Here is a 20,118-nt window from a genome sequence, read left to right as displayed (position 1 = left end):
TCACTTCCCCTGTGCTGGTTTTTTTTGTTTTCCACATTCAGCTTCCCCCATGGGAGCTTTCGCCAAGTTGGGCTTCTGCTGTGCTTGGCTTCTGCTTTGTGGGGGCCGAGCCCAGATTGTTTCAGCCAGGTTAAATCCGAGTCACGGCACCATATATGTCAGGGGAGTGTGTAATTTCCTTGGTTCTGTCTCACTGCAGCAAAAATTTGAAGCGACGGATGGGCCAGTGTTACAGCTCAGTGTTATTTGGCAAGCAAAGGAAAATACATCCTCGCGGCGTGAGAGCGGACTGACCCACCCAAAAAACACGAAGAGAAGCCCTGGCCTCAATTTTGGCTCCTCTTTTTATGTGTTTTTTTCTCCTCCCCCTGAGCCTTCCCCATGTAAACTGGGCTAGCCAGGAGGGCTGTTTGCTCCACCTGAGGTCTTCACTCTGATTCTTGGACCTTTCTTAGTTCTATTTTCAAGGGCTTTTCCCTTCTTTGTCTTTTATCCACCACCATCCTGGACTCCTTTACCCTATTCTAACTACCTAACAGTGCAAGAGTCAGGGCTCACTAAAGTTATTTCCCAATGTCTCCTGCTTTGGCAGGTATGTTCTTCACCACTAGCGCCACCTGGGAAGACCTAAGTTTAATGCACGTGCGTGTGTGCTATGCGGGACTACAAATTAAAACTAAGAAAAGACAGATTAATAGGAGAAAAGGCACAAGCTATTTATTAATATTTACATGCATGGAAGTTCACAGAAAAGACGTGAGACTCAAAAGAAGTGGTTAGACTCAAGGGCACATCTATCTTTTTTTGCAATGAAAAGAAGGTTTAGATTATGAGGGACAGTAAATTATGGCAAAATGACTAGGAAATATATGAGGGAACCAATGGAAGATAAGAGCTATTTTAGTAAAGTCTGCTTATGCAGATTCATTCCAGTGCCGACTCCCCATCTTTAATGATAAGAGTTGCTTTTCTCTCTGTAGTACAAGGACGATGGGTGAAGGACATATTCCTCAAAGGGAAATTTATGTCCTACTTTTAGGCAGATAAAGGGAGGGCAAAGAACTCTTCATGCATGTGTCAATTCTCAATTGCCTTTAGCTCAAAATAACTCTTATGCCAAAGTGGCATATTTTGGGATGGAGTATCCTGATCCCTTTCAAGGCAGGGAAGTGACAGAAGGAGCCTTCACGTTGGCGTCTCCTGGCCCCTAGCCCAGTACCTCTTCACTGCCTTCTTTTCTTACAGTGCTTGGGGCTTTTCAGGAGCAGACCCATGTTCCTCACCCTTTGTTTCCAGGACCTTCTATGCATCACCTGGCCCAGCATTTCCTCTGGCATGGGGCTTCCTGGAGAAGAGGGTGAATAGCACTGGCTCACAGGGTGCCTGAGTCATTCCCTTTTGGTTCTTTCCCAATCCTTCAGATAACATCAAAGCCAAGGTGGTGTCAGCTTAGAGCCTGGTATTTTCAGCCTCTCTTAAAGTCCTGCTCTTTTGCTCAACAGCTATTGATTATGCCTCTTCTCTAACAAGAGTTTTCATCATATTTATTTTTGTGATATATATATTCATTTATTTATTTTTGGCTGCATCGGATCTTCTTTGCTGCACACAGGCTTTCTCTAGTTGTGGCAAGCAGGGGCTGCTCTCCAGTTGTGGTGGGAGAGCTTCTCACTGGGGTGGCTTCTCTTGTTGCAGTGTGCAGGCTCTAGGCGTGTGGGCTTCCGTAGTTGCTGCCCTTGGGCTTCAGAGCACAGGCTCAGGAGTTGAGGCACTTGGGCTTTGTTGCTATTCTGTGGCATATGACGTCTTCTCCGACCAGGGATTGAGCCTGTGTCCTTTGCATCTCAAGGCAGATTCTTAACTACTAGACAACTAGGGAAGCCCTACTGCATTTATTTTTATGGTCACCTTCTGTTTATGACACAGGATGCTTTTTCCCATTTGCCCAAGTGATGTCAGTTTCCTTCTTGAATAAATTTATTTAGATTACAGTACGGAGTTCCCTGCTGCTCCAGTGGTTAGGCCTCCATACTTTCACTGCTGAGGGCCTGGCTTCAATTCCCGGTCAGGGAACTAAGATCCCACAAGCCACACGGTGTGGCCAAAAACCTGAAAAAAAAAATAGAATAAAAGTGGAATATTAAACCAAATATTGGGAAGGGGATGTGTGAAAGGTTGGGGTTTGGGAAGTATAATCCCACCCCCTCCTGTCTGATGGATGGGGCAGTGAGGGCCCATACAACAGGGCTTAGATGGAGTTGGAGCTGGAATGCGAGACTCCCATTTTACAGACCAGCCAGCTGTGCTGGCACAGGAGGAACACCCTTGGTATCAGTGAGCTGGTCAGCCCTGGGATCGGCCTTGGGATGGACGCTGCCTGCTCGGGGTGCGAGGCACAGGGAATGTGGGAGGGATGGGGGATCACTGATAGAGGAGAGGCGGAGAGGGTTCTCTCCACATGCATCAGAATCTCCAGCAGCACTTGTTTAAAAAAAATGCAGGTTCCTGGGCCCTGCCCCATACCTACAAAATCAGACCCTCTGAGCGTGGGGCCCAGCGTTTTAACCCAACCTCTCTTTTGCCCCCCAGGGGTTCTTGTCCACCATAATGCCTTAGAGCCGTACTGCCTTAAGGAATGTGCCATCTGGGCTGGAGAAGGTGGCGTCAGAGTGGCTTCACTTCCTGCACCCAGTCTCTGCCACTTCCTGCTGAATGACTTGCCTCAAGTGAGTTATTGAACTTATCCAAGTCTGTTTCCTCATCTATACAGTAAGGTCAAAATAACCAGCTGGCAGGGCCATGTGTAATCAGGTGTAAAGGAGAAAATGTATATACAGTTCTTAGCACAAGGAGATCCAGAAAACAGCTTTTTCGCATCTCTCTTTTGGGAAGCCAGAGGATACTACAACTGATTTTTTCTTCTGCTCTGTGGTTCCCAGACCTGGAGTGTTTGGGGCCTGGGAGGGGCACTCTGCCATCAGCAGAGCCAGGAGCAGAGGTGGCTGCATCTCAGGGCTGGACCCTCGAGGGGTGGGGACAGCCTCAGCTCCTGCTGGCCCCAGCCCAGCCCAGCCTCTGGGAGGGCTGCAAAGCCGCCCACCTGGACAATGACCTTCGACTGCACGTCCATGGCCTCTTGGGAATAAGGGAGTGTTTTTGCCAGAGGATGGGCAGCTGATTTCTGGTAGTCTGAGGGAGGGAGCAGGGAGGTGATAAACATGCCTCCTCTCTGAAAGCATTAATCACTCAGTCACGTCTGACTCTTTGTGACCCCACGCACTGTAGCCTGCCAGGCTCCCCTGTCCATGGCATTCTCCAGGCAAGAACACTGGAGTGGGTAGCCGTTCCCTTCTCCAGGGGATCTTCCCAAAGCAGGGATTGAACCCTGGTTTCCTGCGCTGCAGGCAGACTCTTTACCATCTGAGCCACCAGGGAGGCCTGCCCCAGTTTCTGGGGACCCTAGAAACCTGGACATCCCATCCCTTTCACTCTGTCTCAGCCTTCTCACCAGCCAGACATGCTATTCATCAGGAAAGAGATGAAATTTTGGTAAAAAAAAAAAAAAAAAAAAATTCCCTTTCATGGAAATCATGAACAGTCTGAAGAGGTAGGTGTTGTCACCTCGATCTGACTGATCACAGATTGAGGATCAGAGAAGTAAAACCCCTGGTCCAAGGTCACACAGCTGGGAAGCAGCCCAGTTTAGAGAAAGAAGGTGAGCTTCCCTCTCACTCCTCATTCATTCAACAGATATTTCCCACGCCCCTGGCATGGTTCTGGTTGCTGGGGAAGCTGTGGTCCCTCCCTGAGTTTGTAGTGTTTACATGCTCGTGAAGCTCTGGGGTGATGCAGACTAGTGGATGAATGAGTAAGGGATGAGGGAAACCGTCAGAGAGTGTGAATGAAAATAAGGCAGGAGACAGGAGTAAGCAAGGGGAAAACAGCTTACTGTGGGGAGGTGGAGGCTTTAGGTTGGAAGAGCAGGGGCAGAGACAGCTGAGCTCCGGACGAGAAAAGGGGCCACTTTTGCAAAGAGCTTAGGGAAGTGCCCACCAGGAGAAGCCCCAAGGACTTCCTGACTCCGGATGGTCCAGCTGGCCTGGGGTCAGGTCGTCTCTCGGGCTGACTTCAGCAAGGACGTCAAGGACCTCAAGTGTGAACACTACACTCCCTTCTCAAGGGGGAGGGGCAGGGACAGGGACAGGGACAGGGGCCCCAGCCCCACCTGCACATCCGGATGAAAAGGAAGGAGCAAGATCCAGCTGGAAAAACAGGCAGAGACATGGGGAAGTCATCTGCCGTCACTGCCCTGGGCTAGGCCCCCGCCCCACGGAAGTAGATCGCTACATCCAGGTGCGGATTGATCCAGGTGAGGGCTGGATCAGCCGATGGTGGGAAGGAGATTTGTGTAGGATAAAGAGCTCCCAATGTGGGGGCTCGAGCTGAACACAACTCTGACTGTCAGTGTGATTATTACTCACTATACCTTCCCCCAGGAGCCTGTCTTGCTGTACCCCACCCTTGCCTCCTCATCTCTGGGTGTAGCTGTCCACCACCCCCCACCCCCACCCCCACCCCCGCCCCGGGGTACCCAGGGCTGAGTCAACAACTGTTCCGGTAAAAAGTGTGGGAGGTAGGATGAGACACGGCCCTGGAGCCGGGGTTCGAATCCCAGCGCTGCCACTTTTATCAGCAAGTGACTCAGTGTCAAGCTTCAGTTTCTGCAGCTGGAAAACGCAGGTGCTAACTCCAGTGTTCTGGGGGAGGGAAGAGCAGTGGGCGGTGGGCACCCCAGGTGCTCATTGTCCACCCCGCCCCACCTCTGCCGTTTCCAAGCCTGAGCCCGGAGGAAAGAGGAAGCGCTGGAAGTGTCCTTCCGTCCGCCTCCTTCATCCTAGGGGTGGAGGACAGAAGCTGCCCCCGAATCTCTCCTTTCTTTGAGCCTCTTATCCAACTCCAGTGGCTGGAAATGGACCAAGAATGAGAACTCATTGGGCAGGAAGTTCACCTCTTACTTTGGATACCCAGTCCTGGCTTCCCTGAGATCCCACCTGCACATCCCAAGACTTGTTCCAAAGTCCTATATCATTACCAACCTGGGATTCATTCATCCATCCATGTGTTCATTCACTCAACGATCTATTGATCACCTACTCTGTGATCACCAGGCACCAGGACTAGGTGCTCTGCTCACAGAGAGTGCTCCAAGCAGAGTCCTCCTTCCAACCCAGCCCTAAACTTGCCCACCCAACACCATCCTATGAACAACCCCGACAGCCTTGGTTCTGGCAGCTCCCACAGGGACATTGACCCCTGTCCCTTCTCAGGGGTAAATAAATACTGAGGAACCAATCAGGATAATCCCATCATCTGGGCCCACCATGGTTTAAGTCTTGAGCAGGAGGTCTGCTGGATGGTGGTGGTAGGGCGTTTTCTCTGCTGGAGGTCTGGGTTGAGGTCTGGACAACAGCTGCTAGCTTAGAGATAGGAAGCAAGCTGCCCAGAAGGCAAAGACAGCCCAGGGAAGATAGCCAGGAAAGAAACCGGAGCTGCTGACATCATCAAGCCACTAAACAGCCACGTTCCTCCTAGGTATCTTGTCACCCGTTGTTGAAACTCAGTGAGTCACAGTCTGGGGCTGGAAAGCTTCCTGACCGGCGTGAATGGGAGGGGGTGCCAGGGAGCAGAGCAGGAAGAGTCGCAGTGGAAGTGGCCTCCTGACTCTGGTTCTGTTGGTTGAGGGCTCTCTGGAGGTTCCTGTTCCCATTCTGAGCCTCAGGGGGCTCCATTGTAAAATGGGGATAATAACTTCCTTATCTGCCAACACTGGTACTGTCACAAGGCCATAGAGTTTGGGAGCACCGATGAGTCAGTGAGGGTACCAGCTCTTGACCCTGTGTCTTGAATAGACCTCGTGTGTCACAATCTCACATACACAGGTTCCATGCAGAAAGGAGAGAAGAAGTGGGTGGAAAGAGGGGGTTTCAGGTTTCAGGTTTGGTCTCTGTATAACAACAACAACACCCAGGTGGCTTAGCGGTAAAGAATCTGCCTGCCAATGCAGGAGACCTGGGTTCCATCCCTGGGTAGGGACATTCCCCTGGAGAAAGGAAATGGCAACCGACTCCAGTATGCTTGCCTGGGAAACTCCATGGACAGAGGAGCCTGGTGGGCTGCAGGCCACGGGGTCACAAAGAGTCGGACACGACTTAGACTCAATGAGAAGAAGTACCAGTTAATTTTGAAAGAGAAATTACTATGTGTCAGGGATTTGCTAAGAGCTTAACATGCATTGACCTTATATAGCACAGTGGCCTCATCTTGTTTCTTATTTCCATCTAACTTCACACACAAGGAAACCCAGCTTCTTCATATAAGCTCATAAGGCTGATCGGTGGTATAATGACTTTTTTTTTTTTTGGCTGCACTGCACTTATGACCAACCTAGATAGCATATTAAAAACCAGAGATGTTACTTTGCCAACAAAGGTCCATCTCATCAAGGCAATGGTTTTTCCAGTGGTCATGTATGGATGTGAGAGTTGGACTATAAAGAAAACTGAGCGCCAAAGAAATGATGCTTTTGAACTGTGTTGTTGGAGAAGACTCTTGAGAGTCCCTTGGACTGCAAGGAGATCCAACAAGTCCATCCTAAAGGAAATTAATGTTGAATATTCATGAGAATGACTGATATTGAATTCAAAACTCCAATACTTTGGCAACCTCATGTGAAGAGCTGATTCATTGGAAAAGACCCTGATGCTGGGAAAGATTGAAGATGGGAGGAGAAGGGGATGACAGAGGATGAGATGGTTGGATGGCATCACCAGCTGTATGGACATGAGTTTGAGTAAGCTCTGGGAGTTGGTGATGGACAGGGAGGCCTGGCGTGCTGCAGTCCATGGGTCGCAAAGAATCGGACACGACTGAGCAAATGAACTGAACTGAACTGCACAGCTTTTGGGATCTTAGTTCCCCAAACAGGGATCGAACCTGGGCCCTAGGCAGTGAAGGTGCAGAGTTCTAGCCACTGGACTGCCAATAAAGTCCTTGGAATCTGAACCCAGCACCCATAGTTCTTAGCCTCTACTGTGTTCTCTGGCATGAGCCACTGAGCTTCACATGGAAGGAAAACCACTTGGTCAGCTCTTTCACAGATGTGTGTCACAGACCAGTGGGTGTGGGTGGCTCCAGGTGACCCGGCCATGTAGCTAATCATATATGAATGACCGGTTGGGACTTCTTGTAAGAATAGATTCACCATCTATCCATTCATCCAATGAAGGCAGACTCCCTGACTGTCAAGCCTGAGACGAGAATTCTTGGGCAAGGGAATGATGTATTGAGGAAGTGCCCTTAGGGGGAAACCAGTAGGAGAAAGAGGAGAACAGAGTAGGCCAGGGCACAGATCAAGACATCTAGCCGGAACCCAGGAGGAGCTCTGGGGCACACCATGTACGACCCAGATGCTCCTGCATCAGGCGGGGGGAGGGCGGTTATGCCCTCCACGGTATCATTCTCCCAACTCACTGGTTCGAGGTGGGCGAGGAGGGGTGGGTGGTGGGCATGGCAGCGCCCAGCAGCCTGGGGGCAATCCTCAAGAGAAGGAGGCCGAAGTGCGCACTTGGCAGCCGACCCCTGGGTTGGGGACCTGGGCCAAGAGGGGATCTGGGTGGGGCCTGAACACCACCTGCCCCCACCTCCATCTCTCCTCTGGGGGCTCCTTTGATTCCAAAGCATTGACTGCCCGCCTTTCACCTGGGGGAGCAGAGGAAGCAGAGATGAGAGTGACGCGGACTCCACCCTCCCGGAGCTCCAGTCTGCTCAGTGTGGTCCAGACAATCACACACCACACAGTGGGAGCTCGGCAAGGTGAAGACCTGTAAAGTGCTGCGGGAGCTTGAGGGTGGGAGTGAGCCCTTGGAACTGGAGAGGAATCGGCCGGGGAAGACTTCTGTAGGAAGCGGCCCTTGGACCCCGAGGAGCCTAGGGTGGGCTTAGCTGTCTGGGAGACAGCAGGCCAGTGGAGCAGAAGTCCAAGTTGAGCAAAGGCCTGGCAGTCAGAGAGGAAAGAGTGCCCGGAAGTCCCATGGCCTGCAGACCAGGTGCCTGGAGCCCAGGGAGCTTGGTCTAGTTCTTGCCTCGAAAAGTATTTCCTGAACCCCTTCTGGGTTCGGAGTACTGCTTTGGGCACCAGAGCTGCAATGAGTCCAAGACAGGCATTAGCCAAGTCTGCGAGGGTCCCCAAAGCTCCAAGGGAGAGGGACACAGTGCCAGGCAGTAACAGGTCCCAGACACCCCGCCTGCCCCACCCCCACCCCCCCGACTCATCCTGGATGGTGCAGGGCCTTGGGGTTGTGGCTTTTATTTTCATTATTTATTTTTAATTGGAGGATAATTGCTTCATGATATTGCGTTGGTTTCTGCCACACATCAGCATGAATCAGCCATAGGTACGCGTGTGTCCTGTGATGACTGGAGGGGTGAGATGGAGTGGGAGGCAGGACTTAGGGCCTTGGGGTTTGATCAAGCAGAATCCCGTTGACAGAAAGATCCGTATTGCCTTTTACAGAGGCCACTCTGGCAGCTGCTTGGATGGTGTTTCAGGGGCAGGGAGAGCCTGGAGGGGCCTGGTGAGTGGTCATGAAGGAAGAACCTGCCCCACCCCGCTCCCAGACCCTGCCACCCATGCTTTGCCCCAAACACACACTCCCCCTGGCAGCTCCCTGGCCTTGGTTTTTCCTAAGATCTCAATCCACCCTCAGAGGAGACAGCCGGGGAGATTCAGAAGGTCCAAGAGGCAAGTGGGAGCTAGGGGCGAGGCCAAGCCCCTTCCTCTTCCCAGGAGTGTTTTAAAGGCACCAGGCTGGGTCGGGGCTGTGTCCAGTGGTCCTGGGGGTCTTCCTCAGAGCTCAAGATGCAGGGGGACAGGCTAGACGGTGTGGCACTTGGGGATCTCGCCCTCGCATCTGGACAGATGACGCAGGTGACTCTTGTAGGTGTTCAGGTTCCGCTGCAGGCAGAAAGCCAACATCTTGTCACAGGCGCACAGCTGTTGCTCACACCAGCTCCCCTTGGTGGCTGTGAGGGGGTGGAGGAGGGCACTTAAGTGGTCTGCCCCCTCCTGTGGTAGGGTGGGTCGCCCCCCTGGAGGGGAGCCGCTGAAGGCAGCTCAGCCCTTGTCCAGCCTTTGGTGCCCTTCCCAGCTCCCTGGACTCTGGCTCTGTGCCCTTGGGCAGGGGTGTGACCTCCCTGTGTGCCATTGCTCCTGCATTTATTCATCTGTTCAGTAAACAGTTGAGCACCTGTCCCTCGACAGCCCCGGGGGGAGAGGAGAACAGAACGGATGCCCGAGCTACACTCCCCGGGATGGGGGCAGTGTCGGAGAAGTGTGTGGTCATTGGTGTTCGGTCTCTCAGTTGTGTCTGACTCTCTGTGACCCCATGGATGGCAGCGTGCCAGGCCTCCCTGCCCTTCACAGAAGTGAGTGCAACCGTGCTTCCCAGGAGTCAGGCACGAGGCAGGGGCTCTGAGCTGGTAACCAATGGGACTGACTGAGTGTCAAAAGCCATTTGAGCTGAGATCAGAAGAGTGAGCTGTTGGTCCTACTCTGGAAAGCCAGGGTGGAGGAGAGGGGCCGTTCCTGGCAGAAGGAACAGCATGTGCAAAGACTCTGATGAAAGATGGACAATGGTGCTTCAGTTTCACCATCTGTCAAACGGGGACAAGAGAGCCGGACCTACTGTATAGCATGGGGAACTCTGCTGAGTATTTTGTAATAATCTATAAGAGATAAAAATCTGAAAAAGAATATGTATACACACATACATACACATACACACACATATATATATTCTGATTAAAATAAGAAGGCAAAGCCTTTAGCACATAGTAAATGGTCAATAAATCTTGGCCATATCAGCTGTTGCCACTAAGTTCTCAGTTAACAGGGACAGCTGGTGAGCCCATTCACCTTCCAGCCCCGGAACTTGCCGCATTTCTCCATGTGTGGACCCTGGGGCTTGGCGTCCTGGGTTACAGCCCAGGCTACTCATTTGTAGCTGTGTGACCCTGAGCAAACTGTTCACTCTAATTTCAGTTTTCTTGTCAGTAAAATGGAGATCAGGGCTTCCCAGGTGGCTCAGAATTTGCCTGCCAAGCAGGAGACATGGGTTCAAGTCCTGGGTCAGGAAAATCCCCCGAGGAAGGAAATGGCAACATGCTCCAGTATTTTTGCCTGGGAAATCCCATGGACAGAGGAGACGGGCGGGTCAAACTTCATGGGGTTGCAAAGAGTAAGATGCGATATAGTGACCACGAACAAGAAGAAGAAAATGATCACCAGGGTGGGGCTGCCTCCTGTCTGGGCTACTCTAAGAACCCATGATGATGAAAAAATGAACAGTAACCTCGGTAATTCAATGAAACCAAGCCATGCCTGCGGGACCACCCAAGACGGATGCGTCATGGTGGAGAGGTCTGACAGAATGTGGTCCCTAGAGAAGGAAATGGCAAACCACTTCAGTATTCTTGCCTTGAGAACCCCATGAACAGTATTAAAAGGCAAAAAATAGGGCACTGAAAGAGGAAGTCCCCAGGTCAGGAGGTGCCCAATATGCTACCGGAGATCAGTGGAGAAATAACTCCAGAAAGAATGAAGGGATGAGGCAAAGCAAAAACAACACCCATTTGTGGATGGGGCGGGTGATAGAAGCAAGGTCCGATGCTGTAAAGAGCAATATTGCATAGGAACCTGGAAACTTAGGTCCATGAATCAAGGCAAATTGGAAGTGGTCAAACAGGAGATGGCAAGAGTGAACGTTGACATTCTAGGAATCAGCAAACTAAGATGGACTGGAATGGGTGAATTTAACTCAGATAACCATTATATCTACTACTGTGGGCAGGAGTCCCTCAGAAGAAATGAAGTAGCCATCATGGTCAGCAAAAGAGTCTGAAATGCAGTACTTGGATGCAATCTCAAAAATGAGAGAATGATCTCTGTTCGTTTCCAAGGGAAATCATGCAATATCATGGTAATCCAAGTCTATCTATGAAGACCTACAAGACCTTCTAGAACTAAAATTGAGAAAAGATTTCCTTTTCATTAAAGGGATTGAATGCAAAAGTAGGAAGTCAAGAAACACCTGGAGTAACAGGCAAATTTGGCCTTGGAGTACAGAATGAAGCAGGGCAAAGACTAATAGAATTCTGCCAAGAGAACGCACTGGTCACAGCAAACACCCTCTCCCAACAACACAAGAGAAGACTCTACACATGGACATCACTAGATGGTCGACACCGAAATCAGATTGATTATATTCTTTGCAGCCAAAGATGGATAAGCTCTGTACAGTCAGCAAAAACAAGACTGGGAGCTGACTGTGGCTCAGATCTTGAACTCCTTATTGCCAAATTCAGACTGAAATTGAAGAAAGTGGAGAAAACCACTAGACCATTCAGGTATGAGCTTAATCAAATCCCTTATGACTATACAGTGGAAGTGAGAAATAGATTTAAGGGACTAGATCTGATAGACAGAGTGCCTGATGAACTATGGAATGAGGTTCATGGCCCTGTACAGGAGACAGGAATCAAGGGCATCCCCAAGAAAAAGAAATGCAAAAAAAGCAAAATGGCTGTCTGAGGAGGGCTTACAAATAGCTGTGAAAAGAAGGGAAGCAAAAAGCAAAGGAGAAAAGGAAAGATATACCCATTTGAAAGCAGAGTTCCAAAGAATAGCAAGTAGAGGTAAGAAAGCCTTCCTCAGCAATCAATGCAAAGAAATACAGGAAAACAATAGAATGAGAAAAACTAGAGATCTCTTCAAGAAAATTAGAGATACCAAGGGAACCTTTCATGTAAAGATGGGCTCAATAAAGGACAGAAATGGTATGGACCGAACAGAAGCAGAAGATATTAAGAAGAGGTGGCAAGAATACACAGAAGAACTGTACAAAAAAGATCTTCATGACCCAAATAATCACGATAGTGTGATCACTAACCTAGAGCCAGACATCCTGGAATGTGAAGGCAAATGGGCCTTAGGAAGCATCACTATGAAAAAAGCTAGTGGAGGTGATGGAATTCCAGTTGAGCTGTTTCAAATCCTGAAAGTTGATTCTTTGAAAGTGCTTCCCTCAATATGCCAGCAAATCTGGAAAACTCAGCAGTGGCCACGGGACTGGAAAAGGTCAGTTTTCATTCCAATCCCAAAGAAAGGCGATGCCAAAGAATGTTCAAACTACCGCACAATTGCACTCCTCTCACACACTAGTAATGTATTGCTCAAAATTCTCCAAGCCAGGCTTCAGAAATACATGAGCCGTGAACTTCCAGATGTTCAAGCTGGTTTTAGAAAAGGCAGAGGAACCAGAGATCAAATAGCCAACATCCACTGGATCATGGAAAAAGCAAGAGAGTTCCAGAAAAACATCTATTTCTGCTTTATTGACTATGCCAAAGCCTTTGACTGTGTGGATCACAATAAAGTGTGGAAAATTCTGAAAGAGATGGGAATACCAGACCCCCTGCCTTGCCTTTTGAGAAACCTGTATGCAGGTCAGGAAGCAACAGTTAGAACTGGACATGGAACAACAGACTGGTTCCAAATAGGAAAAGGAGTATGTCAAGGCTGTATATTATCACCCTGCTTATTTAAGTTATATGCAGAGAACATCATGAGAAACGCTGGGCTGGAGGAAGCACAAGCTGGAATCAAGATTGCCAGGAGAAATATCAATAGCCTCAGATATGCAGATGATACCACCCTTATGGCAGAAAGTGAAGAAGAATGAAAGAACCTCTTGATGAAAGTGAAAGAGGAGAGTGAAAAAGTTGGCTTAAAGCTCAATATTCAGAAAACCAAAATATTGGCATCCGGTCCCATCACTTCATGGGAAATAGATGGGAAAACAGCGGAAACAGTGTCAGACTTTATTTTTTGGTGCTCTAAAATTACTGCAGATGGTGATTGCAGCCATGAAATTAAAAGACACTTACTCCTTAAAAGAAGAGTTATGACCAACTAGACAGCATATTGAAAACCAGAGATACTACTTTGCCAAAAGGTCCATCTATCAAAGTTACGATTTTTCCAGTGGTCATGTATGGATGTGAGAATTGGACTCTAAGGAAAACTGAACACTGAAGAATTGATGGTTTTGAACTGTGGTGTTGGAGAAGACTCTTGAGAGTCCCTTGGACTGCAAGGCGATCCAACCAGTCCATCCTAAAGGAAATCAGTCCTGAATATTCATTGGAAGGACTGATGCTGAAGCTGAAACTCCAAACTTTGGCCATGTGATGCGAAGAACTGATTCATTGAAAAATATCCTGATGGTGGGAAAGATTGAGGGCAGGAGGAGAAGGGGACAACAGAGGATGAGATGGTTGGATGGCATCACCAAATCAATAGACATGGGTTTGGGTGAACTCTGGGAGTTGGTGATGGACAGGGAGGCCTGGTGTGCTTGGTTAATGGGGTCAAAAAGAGTCGGACATGACTGAGCGACTGAACTGAACTGAACCTTGGTAGCTTGAGTGATTATTCAAGGATGCATCTGCAGGGCACCTATGTCTCCTCTAATTTTAGTTTTTGAATTAACTTTATGGAGTAGAATACTGTTATCACCCTGAGTTTCCAGAACAGGATCTTGATGTTCAGAGAAGTTCAGCAAAGTGTTCAAGGTCATGCAGCCGGTCAGTGGTGGGTCTGGGATCTAAGCTGAGGTCTGGCATCCTTCCAGATCCTAAAGGGGTCAAATTCTCTATGGGACCTCTCCGTCCTCCTGCCCCTGTTGCTGCCTCTCCTTCACAGCCCAGATATTGCCAGTGGACATATGAGAAAAACAGAGAGGCTGAGCAGCTTGTGCTTTGTCACACAAAAGCAATGCGTGCGACAACTCCTTGGCTCAGCCTCCTACTCCAACCCTGAGGCCCAGGCACTCACAACACTGGACTTTCCCCCGGAAAAAGGTGTAGTCATAGTGGTCATAGCGGTTGTCACAGTCGTGGGGTGTCAGGTTACCATAGCAGCAGTCGTGTTCGTGGCAGCACCTGGCAGGAGAGGACAGGAGGAGGGTGAGTCCTTGGCTGGCTTGAGTCCCAGGTTGCCCCTGCCCCAGAGCAGAAACTGCGTGTCCGCCTCGGAAGTCAAGGCCTGCAGGGTCTAGTCTTCTTTCCAGCTAGAAGTTCCCGAGTGCTTCCTCTGTACCAGGTGGTGGTTTAGTCTCTAAGTCATGTCTGACTCTTGCGACCCCATGGACTGTAGCCTGCCAGGCTCCTCTGTCCATGTGACTCTCCAGGCAAGAATACTGGAGTGGCTTGCCATTTTCTTCTCCAGGGGATCTTCCTGACCCAGGGATCGAACCCAGGTCTCCTGCATTGCAGGCCGATTCTTTGCCGTCTGAGCTATGAAGGAAGATTCCCTCCTATGTACCAGGCACCTGCTCTACCTAGGAATTCTCTCTTAATCCTTTTGGGCGCTCCAGGATAGAGGTACTAGCATTATCCTCATTTCACAAATGAGGAAACTGAGGCTCTGGGCGGTCAGGCCACTGGCCCAGGATCATACAGCCTGTATGTGGTGGGTGAGGGTGCTGACCTCGGGCCAGGCTGGCTCTCATCCCTCCTCTGGCAGATCCCTGGGTTGCTATGAAAACCAAGTGAGACCATGGCAAAAAGAAGTTGGACTTAAAAAAAAAACAACAATGTTCAATGGCAATGGGAAGTGTTTGTGGCTCTTCTAACTAGTTTGGGGTGGATAGTGCAAGGCAGACTTCAGAAACTCTGGGGAACCCTCCAGAAGGGCTGAGGCTGGATCAGAGCTCAGCAGAGTTCCTAGCAGGGAAAAACATGAGACCATTCAGGTAAGACCTAAATCAAATCCTTTATGATTATACAGTGGAGGTGATTATAATTAATAGATTCAAGGGATTAGATCTGATAGACAGAGTGCCTTGAAGAACAACTTATGGACTGAGGTTTGGAACATTGTCCAGGAGGTGGTAACCAAAATCATCCCAAAGAAAAAGATACCTAAGAAAGTAAAACAGTTGTCTGAGAATACCTTAGAAATAGCTGAGAAAAGAAGAGAAGCGAAAGACAGAAGAGAAAGGGAAAGAGATATCCAAACCAATGCAGAGTTCCAGAGAAGAGCAAGGAGAGATAAGAAAGCCTTCCTCACTGATCAATGCAAAGATATAGAGGGAGACAGTAGAATGGGAAGGACTAGAGATCTCGTCAACAAAACTGGAGCTACCAGGGGGATATTTCATGCACAGTAAAGGACAGAAATGGTATAGACCTAACAAGTGGAAGAGATTAAGAAGACGTGTCAAGAATACACAGAAGAACTATACAAAAAAGGACTTAATAACCTGGATAACCACCATAGTGTGGTCACTCACCAACAGCCAGACATCCTGTTGGGTGAAGTCAAGTAGGCCTTAGGAAGCATTACTAGGAAGAAAGCTATTGGAAGTGATGGAATTCCAGTTGAGCTCTTTCAAATCCTAAAAGATGATGCTGTAAAAGTGCTACACTCAATAAGCCAGGGAAATTTGGAAAACAGCAGTGGCCACAGGACTGAAAAGGTCAGGTTCCATTCTGACCCCAAAGAAAGGCAATGCCAAAGAATGTTCCAACTACTGTACAGCTGTGCTCATTTCACGTGCTGGCAAGGTAATGCCCAAACTCCTTCAGCCTAGGCTACAACAGCACATGGTACCAGATGAATAAATGGGTGGAGAGGAAACAGGAGACGAGAGAGGAGGGTCCCTGGGGAGAGGCAGAGCGTGGTTGGGAGGAATTACCAGTCTGTGGCATCTCTGGGTTGGCCCTGGCCACCAATTCCGCAGTAGCAGCCGTAGGACGAATAGAAGAAGATGGGGGTCTTCCCCGTCACTTGTCTGACCATCTTGTTCAGGTCCAGCATGTCGCCCTCAGCTGGAGCCACACCTGCCAAGGAGCCCAGCCACAGGGAGAGGACATGAATCTCAGGGGAGTCCAGTGGGCTGCAGGCCTGGCACCTCTGCTCTGCCTGGGCCAAAACAGTGACCTTGGATAATAAAGTAACCACAAATGCTGTGGCTATTGGAAGCATAATGAGAATTGGTAACTGATTACCAAGGATCTTTTCATGTAGAGACCCATTGACTCCTCCCTTTCCATGAGATACTCTATTTTAAAACAATCTTTTAATTTTGGTTTATTCTTGATGCAGAGAAAAGGTGCCAAGGTCATACAAAGAGGTCTCATACACCTCCCCATTCAGTATCCTCTCATCATGGTGCATGTATGAAAACTAAGAAACCAATATCGGAACCATAAATGCTGTTTTTAATCTCCATTTTAGGGATGAGCACACTGACCTTCAGTAACTTGCTCCAGGTCATAGTAGCTGGTAACCAGAGGAGCAGGATGCTAACCCAGGGCAGTCTGGCTCTGCTCTCTGTCTCTGGGTTCACATTCGATAGTAGGAAGACACTCCCCCCACCACCCCCGACTCCCACCACAGCCCATAGAGAATCCACACCTTAAACAGTATGCGTGGGGGTTTTCCTGGTGGCTCAGTGGTAAAGAATCCGCCCGCCAGTGCAGGAGACACAGGTTCAGTCCCTGGTCCAGGAAGTTCCCGCGTGCCAAGGAGCAGCTAAGCCCATGCGCCACAGCTATCACGCCCAGGAGCCACAACTACAGAGCCCACGTGCCGCAACTACTGAAACCCACGCCCCCTAGAACTTTCCCTCCAATACAAGAGAGTCCCCGTGCTGAGAAGGCCATACACCGCTAACAGAGAGAAACCTCACCCAGCAACGGAGACCCAGCACAGCCAGCAATAAAATAAAATAAATACAATCATTAAAAAAAGCCCTTTAAAAAAATATGCATGGCTCTTCCGGAAAGGAGTGTGATTTAGAAATCAATGTTTTTCATGAATATTTTTCACTTCAGTCATAATATCTGCTGGTGAGAATTGATCATAAGGGGAATTCACTTCATTGGGAGAGAGGAATGCATTATATTCAGTTAGGAGAAATAAAATATATTAAGCCAATGAATTCATGGAAGAATTTGGGAGAAAGAGATGAGATGCAAACGGGACTGGATGTACCTGTGTGCAACCTCGGGGATGACTCAGGAACACAGATGGAGCCCAGAATCGCAGAGAGACTGGGCTGGGGAGGCCCCTTCGGGTGACCCCAGTTGTGGAAGACCCCCCCACCCCGACCCTCAAGTAAACGGTGTTATAATGGAAGCTCTACACTCAAATAAAGTGAGTAGTAACCAGGGGAGAGCCCTACACTAGGGACAGCTGGGTCTGGGATGAACTCATGCAGTGGGCAGGGGTGCCATCAGAAGCAGGGTGCTTGCCTTGCGAAGAAAGGGATAGTTACTCAGTGGTGCCTGACTCTTTGCGACCCCATGGACGGTAGCCTGCCTGGTTCCTCTGTCCATGGGATTCTCCAGGCAAGGATACGGGCCTGGATAGCCATTCTGTTCTCCAGGGGATCTGCCCGACCCAGGGATCGAATCTGGGTCCATTTCAGGCAGATTCTTTACTGTCTGAGCCACCAGGGCTGCAGCTAAACATCAGCTGGTAGAGGCTGGGACTTGCAGGTAGGTCGTGTCCCCAGTGTGTGGAAGCCCATGCTGCCACTCTTGTTTGCCACGGTGGCTCTAGCTGTACAGATGCTACAGAGAAACCTTAATTGTGACTGTGCTGAGGAATGACCTCAAGCCCCCTGGAACCCCAGATTTGGTGATAAGGCCCTAGAAACAGACCACAGCCGAGAGTTAATGTCCACCCAATAGGCCAGCCAGGGATCTGAATTTGGAATCTCACCTTTTTGCTGAACCTCCATCTACTTGTGCACCCCAAGTTTAGACCTTTCTATTTCAGCTTAGAAGTAGACACACAACTTCACACCTGAATTCTGTAGCTGTTCCTCGCCAAGCAAACAAATTCAGCTTTGATTCGGGGTGCTTTCAGTGGTCTTATTTCTTACAGTTTTACAGTGAGGTCAACCCAGCCCTGGGGAATCGAGGAGCTCAACTTGTGGTCAAGAGGGCTTCGGGACACTGACTTAGCTTAACAGTGATTCCTGCCTTGGTTGCTTTTTCCATCCTCAGCTGTCGCTGAGAGGGATGGAGCCCCTTCTCCCAAGGGTTAGCGACAGTGGCAGGGACAACATCACCACTAACTCAGGCATGCGCTTTGTGTTAAGTTACTGCTCGCTAACTGTTCCTCACCCTTGCTAGGGGTTTTGTACATATTTTCTCATTAGAGCCCTTCTAACAACCCAGTGAAGAGGATGTTATTGTGCCCACTTTACAGATGAGGTATAGACGGGTAGGGGGACTTGGCCACGGTCATAGCACCGGAAGCTGATGGGCCAGCATCTGAATGCAGGTTAATCTGTGTATTTCATCTCTACACTGTATTGCCTCTTTGCATCTGAGAGATGAATTTCTGCAGTTGATTGCAGCTTTCCTAGTGGTTTTCACCGTAACCCTGGTGGTGTGCTCCTCTCGGGAATTTGGGAGTCCCAAAAATAACATAAAGCACGTTAAAAACGAAATGCAAGTGCTTTCTCAGACCACATATTCTGAGATGGATCAACAAGTAAACACTCCAGTTTGCTAGCACCCAGATTTGCAACATTTGATCTGTTAAAGATCAGGTGGAAACTTCACCATTTCCCAATGGACAACAGAACCCCCAGGGTCAAGGGAGCTGAAGGGTTCTGAAAAGATGGTGGTTTGTCGCTAAGCCATGTTCAACTTCTCGACCCCACAGACTCTAGCCTGCTAGGCTCCGCTGTCCACGGGATTTCCCAGGCAAGGATACTGGAGTGGATTGCCATTTTCTTCTCCAGGGGATCTTGCCAACCCAGGGAGGGAACCTGGGTCTCTTGCACTGCAGGCGGATTCTTTACTGACTGAGCCACCAGGAAAGGCCCCTGAAAGTGTGGAGAGGTGTGCATATGTGAGAGATCACTATTATCTGCTCAGAGGGACACAGGAGGGCAGATCCATTTCCGTAGTTTGTGTCCGAAGTACCACAGACGTCAGTTCAGCTGGAGCCCAGTTTGTGAACGTCTAGTTTCCCGCCTCTGCCTGCCACCCAGCTTGGCCGCCCACAGCCCTCTGGCTGAAGCCACTGTTCCAGGGGATTGAGCCACTGATGACTCCTGCAGGGGGCCGAATAGTGGGGGATTGGGGGACCGGGTCCGGGATGATCAGCACAGCAGCTCAGTTTAGGAAAGAGGTACAGGGCACCCCAGCCTCCCTCCCCGCCTCCCCGGCTGTGGGTGCTGTCCCCACTCACCAGCAAAGACCAGCAGCACGCAGAGCAGGGGGAGGCCCATGACCCCAGCACAGAGCAGTGGAGGCAGCGACTGGAAGGCCCCTTGCGAGCCAGCAGCCCCTTATATCAGATGGCCCTGCCTGCCGAGCTCACTCCCCCCTCCCAGCTTCAGCCCTGCCGGAGGTCACCCAGGCGCTTTGTGTTTCCTCTTTTCTGGCAATGCGGATTTTTATTATTCCTGTTTTTAATAGCTTTTAAAAGTGGTTTTGATTGCATGATTGGCATAGAAGATTTGGAGAGCTTGAACAACTAGAAGCAATTTAAAATCCTTTGTGAATCCATTCATCACCACTAATTTTTTCAATGAAATTGACATACAACTGTGTCAATTTAAGGGGACAATATATTGATTTGATACATTTATATATCATGATCTGAGTGTTAGTGCAGCAATAATTAGCATTTCTATCACGTCATGTAATTACAATTTCTCTTTGTGGTTGGAATAATGAAGATCCAGTCTCTCGGCAAGTTTGGTGATTATAACACAACATTGTTGTCAATATTCACTCTACTGTGTAGGACCTATTTACTACTTGTTGCAAGTGCGTACACTTATACAATATTTGTCTTAGCTCTCCCCCTCCCGCACTTCCTCATAACCACCATTCTACTCTCTATTTTAAGATATTTATACACACACACACACACACACACACACACACTCACACACATATGAACGATGTCTTCTTTACGCACTCATCCTTTGATGGGCACTTAAGTTGTTCCATCATTACCATCTTGGT

At 49.3% G+C, this 20,118-nt stretch overlaps 1 protein-coding gene across 5 annotated transcripts; it reads right to left on the bottom strand.

Moving 5' to 3' along the window:
• Positions 1 to 8,355: 8,355 nt before the first annotated feature.
• LOC138434444 (group IID secretory phospholipase A2-like) lies at positions 8,356 to 19,519 on the bottom strand. Of its 5 annotated transcripts, none has more exons than XM_069579228.1 (4): positions 19,334 to 19,519; positions 15,816 to 15,960; positions 13,952 to 14,058; positions 8,356 to 9,013 (listed from the first exon to the last, which is right to left on the bottom strand). In XM_069579228.1, exons 1-4 carry the CDS (start codon positions 19,371 to 19,373, stop codon positions 8,913 to 8,915), a joined length of 393 nt encoding a protein of 130 aa, XP_069435329.1. In that variant the 5' UTR covers positions 19,374 to 19,519; the 3' UTR covers positions 8,356 to 8,912. The 5 variants fall into 5 exon arrangements, with proteins under 5 accessions (XP_069435329.1, XP_069435328.1, XP_069435330.1 ...); XM_069579227.1 differs by having other exon boundaries at positions 8,356 to 9,081; positions 19,334 to 19,502; XM_069579229.1 differs by having other exon boundaries at positions 8,356 to 9,081; positions 14,030 to 14,058; positions 19,334 to 19,498.
• Between the last annotated feature and the right edge of the window lie 599 nt (positions 19,520 to 20,118).

Source organism: Ovis canadensis, chromosome 2 (assembly GCF_042477335.2).
Source record: "Ovis canadensis isolate MfBH-ARS-UI-01 breed Bighorn chromosome 2, ARS-UI_OviCan_v2, whole genome shotgun sequence".
NCBI classification, from domain to species: Eukaryota; Metazoa; Chordata; class Mammalia; order Artiodactyla; family Bovidae; genus Ovis; species Ovis canadensis.
Note: the sequence above shows the minus strand (reverse complement) of the source record. Positions and strands in the feature narration are given on the sequence as shown.